The 14,161-nt window shown below is 39.3% G+C and overlaps 1 protein-coding gene across 1 annotated transcript in view; it reads right to left on the reverse strand.

Moving 5' to 3' along the window:
• The window catches only part of myo6b (myosin VIb), a 34,178-nt gene that overhangs the window by 19,422 nt on the left and 595 nt on the right, over positions 1 to 14,161 (reverse strand). The window contains exons 2-15 of the mRNA XM_083997888.1: positions 10,796 to 10,949; positions 8,742 to 8,811; positions 8,563 to 8,636; positions 8,003 to 8,132; positions 7,088 to 7,193; positions 6,682 to 6,737; positions 6,481 to 6,578; positions 6,209 to 6,373; positions 5,452 to 5,532; positions 4,376 to 4,384; positions 3,369 to 3,549; positions 2,477 to 2,621; positions 793 to 950; positions 329 to 420 (exon numbers count right to left, since the gene is read on the reverse strand). Of these exons, the coding sequence (XP_083854014.1) occupies positions 329 to 420; positions 793 to 950; positions 2,477 to 2,621; positions 3,369 to 3,549; positions 4,376 to 4,384; positions 5,452 to 5,532; positions 6,209 to 6,373; positions 6,481 to 6,578; positions 6,682 to 6,737; positions 7,088 to 7,193; positions 8,003 to 8,132; positions 8,563 to 8,636; positions 8,742 to 8,811; positions 10,796 to 10,912 (1,482 nt within the window). The 5' untranslated portion in view covers positions 10,913 to 10,949. The remainder of the gene's footprint in view (positions 1 to 328; positions 421 to 792; positions 951 to 2,476; positions 2,622 to 3,368; positions 3,550 to 4,375; positions 4,385 to 5,451; positions 5,533 to 6,208; positions 6,374 to 6,480; positions 6,579 to 6,681; positions 6,738 to 7,087; positions 7,194 to 8,002; positions 8,133 to 8,562; positions 8,637 to 8,741; positions 8,812 to 10,795; positions 10,950 to 14,161) is intronic.

The following is a 14,161-nucleotide window of genomic DNA, read 5'->3' on the forward strand; positions in this document are numbered from 1 at the left end:
AATGAGACAGAGGCTTTAACTAGAATTGCGGTGTATTAATGGGAAACCTTGGAGGAGAATAACACTAAGAGATCACAGGAGAGAAACAAGCCTCATCATGTCCCTTGAGAAATTAGCATTCTAATGAGAGAGCGCACCGGAGAGACGTAGGGAAAATATACACACACAGAGAAAAAAGACAGAGGAGCTTAGTGAGTGTCAGCCTCTTCCTCCTGGCTTGTGAGAAAGTCACTAAGTTTGGCTTGTGAGTGACATGACGTGGCAGGTTTTCCAGGATAACAGAGGTAAACCGCACTGAATCACCTTAATCCACACAGCGCTCACCCACCTCTTTGAGAATACGCTCGTTGAAGAACTGCTGCAGCTTCTCGTTGCAGTAATTAATACAGAACTGCTCAAAGCTGTTGTGCTCAAAATACTCTGAGAGGAGATATAAACAGAAAAAAACATATATTTCAATTAATTCCAGAATGAAAAAATTTGTAAAGCTTGTGTTAATTATGGCAGCGAAGAAAATTAATTCTCATGCAGAAGCCTTGGTAATGATGAGCGTGCATGCAATGTATTAGGGTACTTCTATTAGGAAACATGCTGTACAGACAGTGTCTCTTTAGACTGAATGAACAAACCAATGGACAAATGTGCCACCAAGACAAAATGAAGTGTATGTGGAAATCTGCTGATTTTCAGTTGGTCAATTCTGTCAATAGCTATGATGGCCTAAACATACACAATATGTTAAGTTTAATTGAAACGTCCACATTTTGTAGTAGACTAACTGCATTTCATTACCAAACCCAGCGATGTCCAGCACCCCGATGAAGTTGGAGGACGTCTGGAAAGGGAAACACTGGTTTACTCGTTTGACCACATGATCGAAGAGGCGGCTGTACACTGCCTTGGCCAGGGCATCGCGGGCATTGTTTGCCTGTTCCACCTTTAGAGGCACCCTAGAGGGAAACACAAAGTGGGGCAGTGAGGGACAGTCCGAAACTGGGACATGCAAATCTCCTGTTAAATCCATTTCTTTTTCTTTTTTAAAATCAGCCCAACTTTTATGTGGCAGGAAAATCTTAGATTTGTTAATCTGACACATTTTGCCACAGTGTCACCCCCCTCTGATCCTTATAGTCAAGCTAGGTGATCATTTTAAAATTAGGCTTTCTAAGCCAAAGAGAACATATTCAAACTAAGATGTGAACCTTGAACTCTACTTGGCTGTCTAATGACACTTCAACACCATTTATATTAAATTATTTAGAGGGGTTGAAGGTATGGACAAAGTTCAGTTCCACAGTGGCCCAGAGTTCACCTCAGCTGTCCCTGCTGAGGAGAGGATGAATTTAAAATAGAAAGGTCTTTTTTTGCTTTACCCACTGTCTTTCTTTTGATATTCCACCCACCCAGTCTTCATGAGAAGAATAACCCTCATCCATTACAAACAGGAAAAGTCGACTTATCATGTCTCTCACGAGAACAGGTTAGCTTTTCTCTGTTTCACTGTGACAACAAAAGTTAAATGCAGAAGGTCTTACGTAGATTAATTATAAGAATTTCATGTGTTTTCTGACAGGCATTTTTTTTTATCAGTTACAATATTTCATATGCACACTAGAGGCTCAGTCATCCCTGATCATGTCCACCACCCCCTCTCTTACCCTCAACCTCCCAGGGGTAGAGTGGATCTGTCTGGGGCTTAATGACAAAGCCAGGACCCCTTAGCTCCACCTGCTCCCCAGACACCAGGGTCTTTACTGTACTGCTGCCATGCTCGCCTGCCTCCTCAGATACAGGCTGCATTATTTATGTGGAGAAAACACTTCCAGGCCAGCCCAGCATCTGGCCCTCCTGAAATATTAATCTACCAAACCTGGCCCCATCACTCAAACACCACATCACCACCAAAACTACATAGTAATTTCACCAGGACTGCACCATATTCTCCTCAGAGTATGTTTTAACCTGCCTGAAAACAATGTGCAATCATACTGTACAGAAGTAGAGGTTACCTAAGGAAAATAAAGTGTTTTCCTGTGTCTACTGTGAAAATGAAGATGAGCACGTTGTGGCATTAAATAATCAGATCTATACTGTTCTCTCTTATATTAAGACGATCAAATAACAGGCTTAATTCAGTGCTCGGATTTAATCGCCTCATTTTGCACAATAAAGACATCTTAATACTTAGCAGACTAGTACAGATAAGTACAGCAACAACTGCCTATCCATTGCCTGTGACGATTAAATTCTGGTTGGTTAATCTCTGTCTAAGGATTATTAGCTATTTTTAGATTCATCCTAGGCTCACTGCCTTCACTCATTTAATTTCAGTTGATGGATGTATTTGTTAGTTAACACTGGCAGTAGCCTCAAAAAAAAAAAAAAAAAATCAAGATAATTTCCCCATAAAAATAAATTACCAAAAGAAGTTGTAAAGGGTCTCAGAGCTGAAGAGCTGGATGCCACACTTTCTTACTTGATAACTGTTCCTTTGGCGCCCCCTGCTGTAGTGAGCATGATTCTTGTGGTGAGGCTGACACGCAGATCGTCTTTGTCAAGACCCAGCAGATCAGCGCAGTACTCCAGAGTCTGACCTGACTGATTTTTTAGGACACAGCCACCTGAAACACACAGGAAGAGTTATATAAGCCATTCCTTGTATTTTCCTTTTTGTGGGTTTTACAGAACCAGTTTTCTGCTGAACTGACGGGTGTTAGGATGGTTCATCTATAATTTTAAAAACACAATTAATTTAACATCTTTGTAATCACACTATCCCACAAGTTGCATACACCATTTACTTACAAAATTAGCATATCAAAAAGTGAGTAAAGTGGTACACGCAGTTTTGGAAGATTTAGCAGCAGTCATTCATCGTATGAAGGGAAAAAGTGCCTTCAAAAATGTTTTAACTGTATTTATTTACTCCACTGAGACACTGACTGTACAAACTGGAAGATAAAGAGTGAAAAAGAAATCAGGGGCATAGATAATGGTTGTGAGGGTTACAGAAAATTGTTGCGACATCCAAGGACATATGGCTGGTATTCAAATATGTACACCAATCTAATCAAACACAAGTGTAGACTCTAAGAGCTCACAATTACAACTGTAAATAAACTGATAGCAACTTGTACATGGAACCTCTGTTGGTCTTTTAAGGTAAAAATGGCCAAAGAGGAAGTTTTTGTTTTTAAATTTGTGGCAGAAGAATAGCTAAAAAAAATTAGATGGCCTTGATTGTGTTTATGAATAGTGATAAATCCCTGTGGCTAAAAGGACAAACAATGCCAACAACAAAAAGTGTGCACTGGAAGCTGCAATGCAACTTCTGAAGAGAGACTGTACATCTACATGTTGTTCCTCACCTGAGGAACTCCCTGTTTCCTCAAAGTCAATGTTCCCCAGATGCAGAACACCAGCAACCACCCTGAACAGGTCCAGCTTCTCAGTGTCATCCAGACCAATCTTCTTCATGGCCACACACATCCTGTTGAAGTCGCCCTGGTCGTCAAGAAGAGGGTCCTTCAGAGCACCGACCTTTAGATGCTGCAAAAGAAATAGACATTTAGGAACAGTGGAGAAATGGGCAATGTCTCAGAGAGTTTATGAGTTAGAAATGAGATGCAACCATGAATATCAGTGTTTGTTTTAAAGTAAAAAGTAACACTGCATGGTAGAGATATACAAGAGAAATATTTTATACTACAGTAACATGTAAAAAGTGCCCCCACCAGCAAAACACAGCAAACACACCATCCTATAAACTACAGCTCCTCTGGCACAGTGGCTTTGTCTCCAAATGTCTTAATAATTCAAGTATTTATATATTTAAGGGAAAGACAGAACTGCTTTAAAATTAGGCAGCATGTCAGGAGTGATGAAGACTGCACAGGCATGCAGTAAAAAAAATGTCACTGGACTAGACCACTTCAAAAATCAAGAAATAGATAAAATAGATCAATCTGCTGCACAATTATGACTAAATGTGTACTCTTAATCATAGTGTAATATAAGAGACCATTCACAGTTATTGCATTGATGGGAATAAAATACTTTAACTGATGGCAAACCTGCAAAAAAAAATGTCAGTCTTAAATATTGATTATCACTATGGGAAATATATAATAATTGTGCAGCTCTGCCTCGTACTGTTACTGAAAAAAAAAAAAGCTGAGTAAGCAAACATCCTTTGTATTTTCAAAGCACCACCCAGCCCCGACCTCACCCAATCCAGGCAGACACATGCAGACAAAGAGGAAGCATGCACTACAAACAGCAGCATGTAAAACCTGAGCATCTCAGTGTTTACTTTAGGAAGAATACAGGATAAAGAGTAGGGAGCACAAAGCCCTGATAAAAAAAGAAACATCACCTGATTGTCCTATTTACAGTAACAGAGACACGTGTTGGGACAGACAGATGCACAATGACTTCATTAGAACCATGTTAATATAACACACAGTGTACTTACAACCACACAGAGCTTCCATTCACAGACTTTGTAATCTCAAACTATGGTGAGCATGTGGAATAAAGACCCCTTCATAATACATGCATTATTCGCATCTATGATGAAAGCACTTCAAATCATTGATGTGTTAAAGTAAAGCGTTTTACAATTATAATTTTCAAAATTTTCTCCTATTTCAAAAACACACAGTTAATCCAATAACATATTACTGTCTCTGAGCATCTAGAAAGAATCTGTGAGATTACAATATTTCAATATAAAAGTATGAGTAAGGATGAATTACAGTAAAAAAAAAAAAAAAAAAAAAAAAAAATTAAGAATAAAGGTTGTATTTGGCCTTTAAGGTAAAATATGATTCAATCACTGCACTTATTTTAATGCTCTTGGTTAAATAAACACATTCTAAACTGAAAGCATCTCCTTTGTTTACCACGGTTTCATCTGAAATTTTGATTAGCACAAAAGAAGATATTATTCTATCCTAGAAAACAAGAAGTGAAATGAACATGCATAATTAGTCCCTGAGAGAGCAACCTGTCACACTTATTCTTCTAATTGTTTCATGATATTAATTACATGTCTCCTTCAGGCTTTGCACCGCAACTCAACAAGGCACTGGCTCTTTTTCATGTTTTACATAATTCATCAAATACACAGACCTGAACGAATTTCTTGGCATAAAATATTGTGATTGATCACTTTCTGTATCATATCACCTTTGCAGCAGACTTTCTTAAATATGGTTTGGGATTTGCTTTCAGTCCAGTGTGTGCTCAAAACAATACTGTATACTGTATCTGAATGATTTATTGCACAGGAAATCATTTAATAGTGTTACATTACAAGATATTTTAGGCCTTTGTTTCTTGGCATTTAATACTTTTCCACACAGTAGGTAAAATGTAACCCAAAAAACATGTCAACAGTAATTGTGTATTGAACTGGAGCGATCAAACAGGGACATGACGTGACATTACCTCAGGACTCTTGCGATTCTGCATAATTTGTTTATCAGAGTCCCCGCAGGCAAAGTATCTGGTGCATCCTCGGTTCAGATACTGCGACAGAGAAAATCATCTTAGAAAACACTTAAACATAATTAGTACTTTGATAAATTCAATTCAGGCACAGTATCAACACATACTGGGGATATTTGTATTGATTTTCAGCATCCAAAAGATTTACTCTGCTGTCTTCTAATATTGCTCCACAGCTGACTAGTGGTGAATTGCATGAAGTAATTGCCTCTGTTGATGTGGGTGTCACCTCAGGGACCTGATATAATGACACTATGATAAACATGTGAAGGAACAGCTTGAGCTGCTTGTTGCTCTGTTTTGTAGAGCATGTAGAAGGAAATAACGTCTGGGATAAACACCTTTATGCTCTCTGACTTTGCCCCTGCTGAGCTGAAAATTACATTTGAACAGGACAGAATTCAATTGCAAAATATTTGGTTACTGAGGGGAGGTTGATTTCACTAGGGAGGACCCTTTGATTCTTGTGGAGATGTCACTAAAAATAACCTCAAGTGCATGGCCCCCAATGCTTACAACAAAAAACTGAGAAAACCTGTTTACATTATCAAACAGCCTTCAAAATGCTGAGTTCTGCTCAGTTTCATTTCACTTAAATTACATTACACTGGCTCACAGTGCAGTATTATACTGTATGTGTTCTTTGTCTGAGAAACATTAACACCCAAGTCTCTGGGGTCCACATTAGCTCACTGACCCTGAAACTGTCTGGGGAGTCTAGATGCAGATTCTTCTTGATGTCCTCAGATGCCCCAGCACACAGCCTGTAGAAGATGTGGTAGTTCCTCTCGTCATTACTCTGCATGCAAATCCTTGACTTCTCTAACAAATAATGGGAAACGAATCCACCCACGACTGCATTCTGCCGAAACAAAAGGAAAATCAGGGCTCAAAAGCAAATTCTTGAATCCATGCTCCACACATAGTGACTTACAAATCAACTTGGAGCATCAATCGACAATCACTTACCTTCTCATTGAAGTGGATTTCCACAAACTTCCCAAAGCGACTGCTGTTATTATTGCGGACTGTTTTTGCATTTCCAAAGGCCTCAAGAAGGGGATTTGCTGAGGTTCAAAATAAAATAAAAAAGAGTAAAAAACGATCAGGATAACACTACCACCAAAATACAACAAACATATGTAAGTTTTTAATTATTCAACATATTACCTTCTACAATTCTCTCATCAATATCTTGACCACTTCCATATGTTGTGGTCAGATATCTATAGGATAGAAATGAGAGAGAGTTTAAAGACACTCACACTACTACAGTAGCTTTCCTTTACAGGTGCAAGATATATGGCTGCATAGACAATAATGGAGTACTCCTTGGCTTATTTCAATTTCTCCTTCAGAGAAGGAAAACATAAAAAAAAACAGAGGACAAGTGTGCAGGTGTCATAATTTCTGCTTGTTTCATAGCAGATGGCGTCCACGCTAATGTTGTATTGTTCATTGTTGTTTTTTGGCAGAGATTTGCAAAACACCATTAGTGACTCTCAATGAGGTGGAACACACAACCAGAAAAGGGATGAGGGCAAAGGAAAGAGAAGAATTCACACTGAGTTCATACCTGAGAACAAACTTGGTGTTTTCTGTCTTTCCAGCACCAGATTCACCAGAAACTATGATGGACTGGCTGATCTTTAAAACCTTCATGTCCCTGTAGGCTTTGTCAGCTGAAAAGGAAAAAAAATATCTATGATTACTTACAAATCAGTACATAATATAATAATAATGCCACAATGCAAATAGCTGTGAAGTTGTCTTGATAAAATTTCAATATTACAGATATAATGCCATTGTTGACACTGCAAATTACTCTACAATAGGGATCCACGATAACTATCTGTACAGATAATTATTGGCCAAAATACACAGAGAAGTCTGATAATGACATTATAGAGCCAATTATGATTAGCCAACATTGCCTTGATTTCACTCATGTTCAGTCCATTTGCGTCATAAGTTTATTTTGAAATAATAATAATAAATATAGATTTTTGAAGAGTCATAACTGTTCTTGTTTTTGTTGTGATGTGATACAGTAGTGATGTGAGTTATATTATTTGGTCAGAGGGGAACCTATAATGTTAAATTCATCTTTACTCACTACATCTTAGCCTTTCTTAACCTCAGGTGTACTATATAAACTATCAAAAATGTTATCTGTTATTGGTATTGGCATCGGTTATGAGAAGCAGGAAGTTACTGGTTAATGGCATGGGCATTGTTATAAGAAGTCATTGGTTATTGGTATCGGTGGGAAAAAAGAGATATTGTGCGTTCCTACTCTACATTCCTTGTTTTAGTTGTGCAAGGTTAACTCAAGATAACACCAAGGCTGTTCATAAAATAACCTCAGGATATCTCAACCTTCAGAGGGAATGTTGTTGGTATGCTTTTTGACTAACATTCCTGGAGCTTGTTGTTATATACTCTGCTGCATTATCCTTGTAACAGTGATTAGCTGGGTGTGAGCTCTCACCTATAGCATAGACGTGAGGCGGCAGAGTGCCGAGTGACTTCCCCTGGTACGACTTGATGGCATCAGGGCCGTACAGTTTGGGGATGTCATAGTAGGGATTCACAGCTATCAAGATATTGGCCACATAAGTCTGTAAGAGAGGTAAAGACAGCAGTGGTTAAGGACTCTGCATTTAGAGAGCATTAATAGACAGCAAAAAATACAGATAAATTATTGAACAATGAGAGACGACAGAGGTGAAAATGAGCCCAGAGAAGGCTACTGAGACACACCTTGACTTGTTTCCCTGTCTTTCTTCTCTCATCTACCAGCTGTCCCTCATTTCCTAAGTGAGTGACTGGGATCAGGATTGGGTTTGCCAGTCTGACTCTGTGACCCTCTGTTAGCTTCCCTTCTCTCTTTACCACCTGGTACCTTTCCCCCAGGGAAACTGGGATAGGGATCATCTCTCCCTCTGTCCTCTAACTTGTTACTCTCTTTCCTCATGATGCAGCTGGATAGTAATAAAGGATTTATACTAAAACTAATGGGGACATGTGCAGGAGAAGAGGAGAACGTACGTATATGTGGTCTTTACTGTACCGCACTCTAACGTTGTTGAGAAGAGTGGCTTCATTCAGATACATAAGAGAACCTGAAAACAGGAAGAAAACACACAAGACAAGTGAAATTAAATTGTGAAATTCTATAAAGTAACAATAATAATAGCCATACAAGCATCTGAAGGTCAGTAACTTACAGTTGTCATCCACGAGCTTGTTGACATCATCTTCTGCTGGGAAGACTTGGCTCATTGGAGCAAGGAAGGTCTGTAACATAAACAGCTTTGATGATAAAATGCTTCAAGTCACAGTGTCTCCATAAGGCCCTGCCAACTTTTAATACAAGATTATTTATTGTTTACATATCGTTATTTGAAAAGCTTCTGACACAAAACTAATTTTCCCCGCATCCCATAAAACAGAGACATATTAAACATCACAAAAAGCTAAGCAAGCGTGCATAAACATGAATCATTCATCATGCTTAAAGATCACAGTAATGATGTTTGGTGCGACATGTTCCCAGGCTGAATTAGTTACTGATATTCTCACTCTATTGTTTAAGAGTCTGAGTTAATGGAAATAAACTCAATGGAACAAGCCGGCTGTGAGAGAAACAAGGGGAGACATGGCAGGATAATGAATAATTTGGTGGGAGCGCAACAGGATCTGAACACCTGAGTGACCGAGTATGTGTGTGTGTGGTGCAGGAGAGATGATGCTGGTGTTTTGAACAGCTCTTGTGGGAACCAATCAAGATGCGGTATTATTAAAAACGACCAAAGCTCAGCATTTAAAGAATCAGTCATGAGTGGCTTGATTAAAGCAGAACAGTGACTGTGCCTGGTTATTCCCTGCAGCATATATCAATGTAATAAAGCCTCTTTCCCCCCATTTACATATTCATTACACTTCCTATATCAATGCCGCTGCTTGTGTGTGTGTGTGATTGTGACCCAGCCTGAGCTATGATGCATGGTTTATTACCACCAACAGCTTGTTAACATAAACAGAATCTGCTTTGTGTGCCTGCTACAGTACCTTGGCTCAGTCTGGACATGCCCATCTACAATAACAACCATGTGAGAAATGTCTAACCGATAAAATTGACAAAGAAGAAGAGGCAGCCAGGCTGAGAGCCATGCACAGAGATGAGGCACTAATGAGTTCAACACTGCAGTAAAAAAACACACTCAATGGGCCTTTCATTGCCTCAGTGAATGAAACAGATTTTCTGCCTGGCGATAGGACATGAACTGATAATGATTCAACGCTTTTCCGAGGTTCACTTCAAACTCATTAAAATTTTTTCCAGCTGAATGTAACTTAAAGATTTGCATTTCATTGAGTCATTTAGTGAAACCATAAAATCTTAATAGACCCAAGTGCAAACTTAAGGTTTTCTAACTACAAAACTGCATTTTTAAACCAAAAATTAAAAGATTAATTCTTGTGAACTTTACTCTACAAACATACAAGTACAAGAGCAGTGGTGTTTAGCATGCTGCCTCACTGGCACATCAGGACAGACATTATTCAATAACAGCATTTCGACATGACACAAAGAAAAGCTGAGAGGAAATAATAAACTTAATTATGTTTGATTTCCATTTAGCTGCCTGAGTCCTGTCCTAGCTTACTTGGACACTTGAATGAAATGCTGTTAGATACACCTGTGCCTTTGCTACTCTAACAAGCCAAACTGTCTGATGTCAGAAAGGTCCATATACTCTATGATGATAACACATGCAAAGGGAGCTGCTATGGTGCATGGCTGTTGTAAACACCAGAGGCCTGCTTACTGGGGACATGTGACGGCTCAGGTGTAACAGGTGGCCTTTACCTCCTAATGAGCCGCTCTCCCTCTAGGCAACACTATCAGCACACCTGCTGCTGCACTCTTTATTTATTCATGCCACTGTACATGTGGTCTCTCATGTTTCTCACATTTTACACATTGTTGTGCTAACGCCTTTATAACTGAGCTCGCACTTTAGACAGGGACCGATGAAACTATAGAAAACAAAGAAAGTTTTCATTTTATACATGACATTTTTTCATTAAAGCCATGTGGTGATGACCCACCTGGGATTAATGCAAACAACAACCAATTCATGTTCAATTCTCACATCAACTTGCTGAGCCATGTAAAAGGAAAACAACCTACCTCAGTCCCTAACCCATTTGCCTGTAAACAGAAAGCTACGTAGCACGTGTGCATGTGAGTGTGTATTTGTATGTGACGACCCACCTTGCCCCTCTGGTTCAGTGGTTCTATGGTGAGCGTGTCGGCTCCTATGTCAACGATCATGCCCAGCTGGAACCCGTCGGCAGGGTGGGGCGCCCATACTGGCTTCCCGTCCTCCATGGCTTACCTCCAGTCAGCACGCCTACACAACCAGGAGCTGGAAGGAGACAGAATGTGGAATAAAGGTAACCTTAAATAAAATAAAAGCACATATTATGTAGTTTAAAATAAAAAAGCAAACTACTGTGAACACACTTTTGCAATTTTCACTGAAGAACTTAAAAAAAAACTGAATCCACTTCAAAGTTGCTGCTCTCGTCTCTTCCCCAAGCTACACGAAAAGTAATTCACATTTCCTCCAGAGCTACATAGGTGAAAAACAGAAAACAAAGCCAGCATTGCTCATTTGAAGACTGAGAAGATCATTTGTCAACTGTTTCTGACATCCCTATGACCACCTACTCCCCATTTGCATGGCAGCCAGTTCCTGTTCCTCTTTCCCTTCACAGTCTTTGCTAAACTACAAGACAGTAAAAAATGTTTTTATTACAATAGCAATCCGCCGGAACTTGACCTATCTGTTTTTCTTTCCATTAACCTGTTATTCATCCTACTCATCTTGTAGGATTTCCCACTGGAACATGACTAAAGGTGTCTCCTGGGGGATGCAAGCCTGAGTCAGGACAATGGCACCTCAGGTAACCTCACATACACTTGTCTGCTTGACGCATCTTAGGTCTGTCTGTTGTAGTTGATCCTGAGGCTACGCTTTCAAAATGTGAATGTAGCCATTCTGTTTACACTGGTCACTGTTTGGGAATAGTAAAGTAAATATACTTATTGACTAAATAATGTATGTCCTTTTACATAGTTAGCTAATTTTCCAAAACGTAGCCAGTGACAGTCAATACAGGAAAGTTGGTGCAACCACCTGTTTTAGTGTTTGCATCATTTGAAAGCCTAACTGCAGATTGGGTATTTTTTAGACTTCTATATGACAACAGTTGTTCGTCCCCATTGCAAAATTCTGACTGTATCTTGTGTTAATAATCTCACCAACCAAAGGTGAAAACTAGGTGTCTGGTTCTTCACAGTTAATCCTGCGACCACAGTTCTGCAAAGTAAAAGTGCTGACGTTATGCTTGAGGATCCAATTAGCCTCGGGGATTGAGGTCAAATGTCAGAAACGATAGTCGCTGGAAAATGCTGATGCAGCCTTCAACAAGAACTCAAAGTTCAGCAGGTACTACAGTATATGAAAGCAGCACAGTGTTGGACCGGAGATGGTAAAACCTGGAGTGACCATCTCTGTTTATTTCAGCTGAATCTAGATAACCAAATATTCAAAAGGGAACAATGATCTGGCATTGCTCACCATCTTCTGTTTGATAGCATTCACGGACAATGTTATCACCTCCATATATCTGGTGACGAGCACTAAAACAAGGAATGGAAAGACATTTTGAATATTTTATTCATTTGTGCTACATGATACATTTTTAGTAAAATGAGTAAATAATTTCAGTCTTCGGTTGCTACACTAATAAGGAAACATCAGGTATAGACTTTTACTGCTACAGTACATTGTAAAGCTCATGCCAGGTCTGGTCAATACACCTACATCTAGCAAGTGATCACTGTAGACTTTTCTGCACATATGTACACTCTCCCATCTGCCACTCACTTGAGGGATTTTGTAACACAAGGAACAGGTGAACTTATCAAAATAAGAATATATACGTTTAAGTAGTTTGAAAAGTGACTGTATGGAGCACTGCATTCAAGACCAAATGCTTTAAATCTGGGCAGGACAGCACAGATATGTGAGAAATTCAAACAAGAACGGGATGATTTGGAGAAACGGCTGTCGACCAATGTTAATGAACAACTGTACAAAAATACAAAATATATACAGTAACAATACATCATAAGATCTTTGAAAACTGTGTTGGATAATCCACACCCACAGCAGCAGACAAATGGTGTGTTGTTATCTCACTTTATTGTTATATGGCATATCTACTATTAGAGCAATAATACTCTGTTTACACTTGTTCCCTTTGCCATGTAGCCCAACAGCAGAGCGAGAGGACGATATCTCACATCAAAGCACCGGCCCATCATAAAGACCAAAACTACAGCAAAAAGGAGTTGATTGAGTGGCACAGTGGTAGAAGCCTTTTGAACCTCTCTGCAGAGCCAAATAATTGTCTTCACACTGAGAGTTCAATCAGAAATCTTATTCTACAACACTGATTAGAGTTGACTGTGGCAAATGAAAAGGCTCTGTCTGTGTCTTTCAGAGACTTGGACAACTATGTGCCTATTGTTTTGTGTTTTGTTGTGTTGCTGTGAACTTTTCTCGACACCATTGTAAATGAGGACTCCCCCTCAATGGTCTTTCGAAGTGAAATAAAGGTTATATATAATACATCCCTGTCACACACTAAAACTGTAGGGCTTTAAATGGTGTGTTTAAACACATTCAAACATAACATGGACGACTGATAATCACAAAAAATGTCCTTCTTGTAGTTAAGTTTAAATACATTATTATATATGTCCATACAGGAAATACACCCAGCTCAAGCCAACATGATGACACAGATCTGGGTATAATGACAGAAATAAACAGAATGCGCTTAAGACAAAATGAATGCTTGTTTGATATACAAAAGCATCCCATCTGTGCCAGTCTGCTGTAGACGTGGCTCTACTGTATATAACACATCCGTCTTCATCATGTACAGCGGTGCTCCCTGAACCAAGAGCTAAAGGATCCACATGCAATTTTAAAGGCAAACCCCCAAACACTCTGGTATATCACTTAGAGAGACAACCTTATACCTTAAAAGTCTACACCACAAAGCAAAGGCATCACTCACTGCTCAGCTGAGACCCGTCCCTCATGAGTAACTTTGACTCTGCAGCTTTAAATCCTCTTAGTATTTGACCCTAATCCAGACAGTGAGGTGAGACGTTTCAAATGAGAGCTAAGCCTAGCAAATAAAAGTAAGTGATCAGTTAGCAGGACAATGCAAATTGCAAAAGTGTCACATGAAACAAAGAAAATTACTGTATGGAAAAGGAGGAAACATAAACATACACACACACACACACAAATGGGAGACTGGGGCTCAGAGGCAAAGCAGGACACACAAACACGCCTCTTGCTTCCTGCCTCTTGTTTCCTGTTCTCTACCAGGCAAAAGGGGACATGGAAATCATTGGATAATGACCACAGGGCAACAGGATGAAGACCCACGTACGCAAAGTTCATACTTTCAAGTGCTGCATCCTTTAAAATCCACAGTCTGACAGGGTTAAGTTTTGGTTTAAAAGAGGGTAGGAAGACTTTGCAATAATGAG

Source organism: Trachurus trachurus (genome assembly GCF_905171665.1).
Source record: "Trachurus trachurus genome assembly, chromosome: 22".
Taxonomy (NCBI): Eukaryota; Metazoa; Chordata; class Actinopteri; order Carangiformes; family Carangidae; genus Trachurus; species Trachurus trachurus.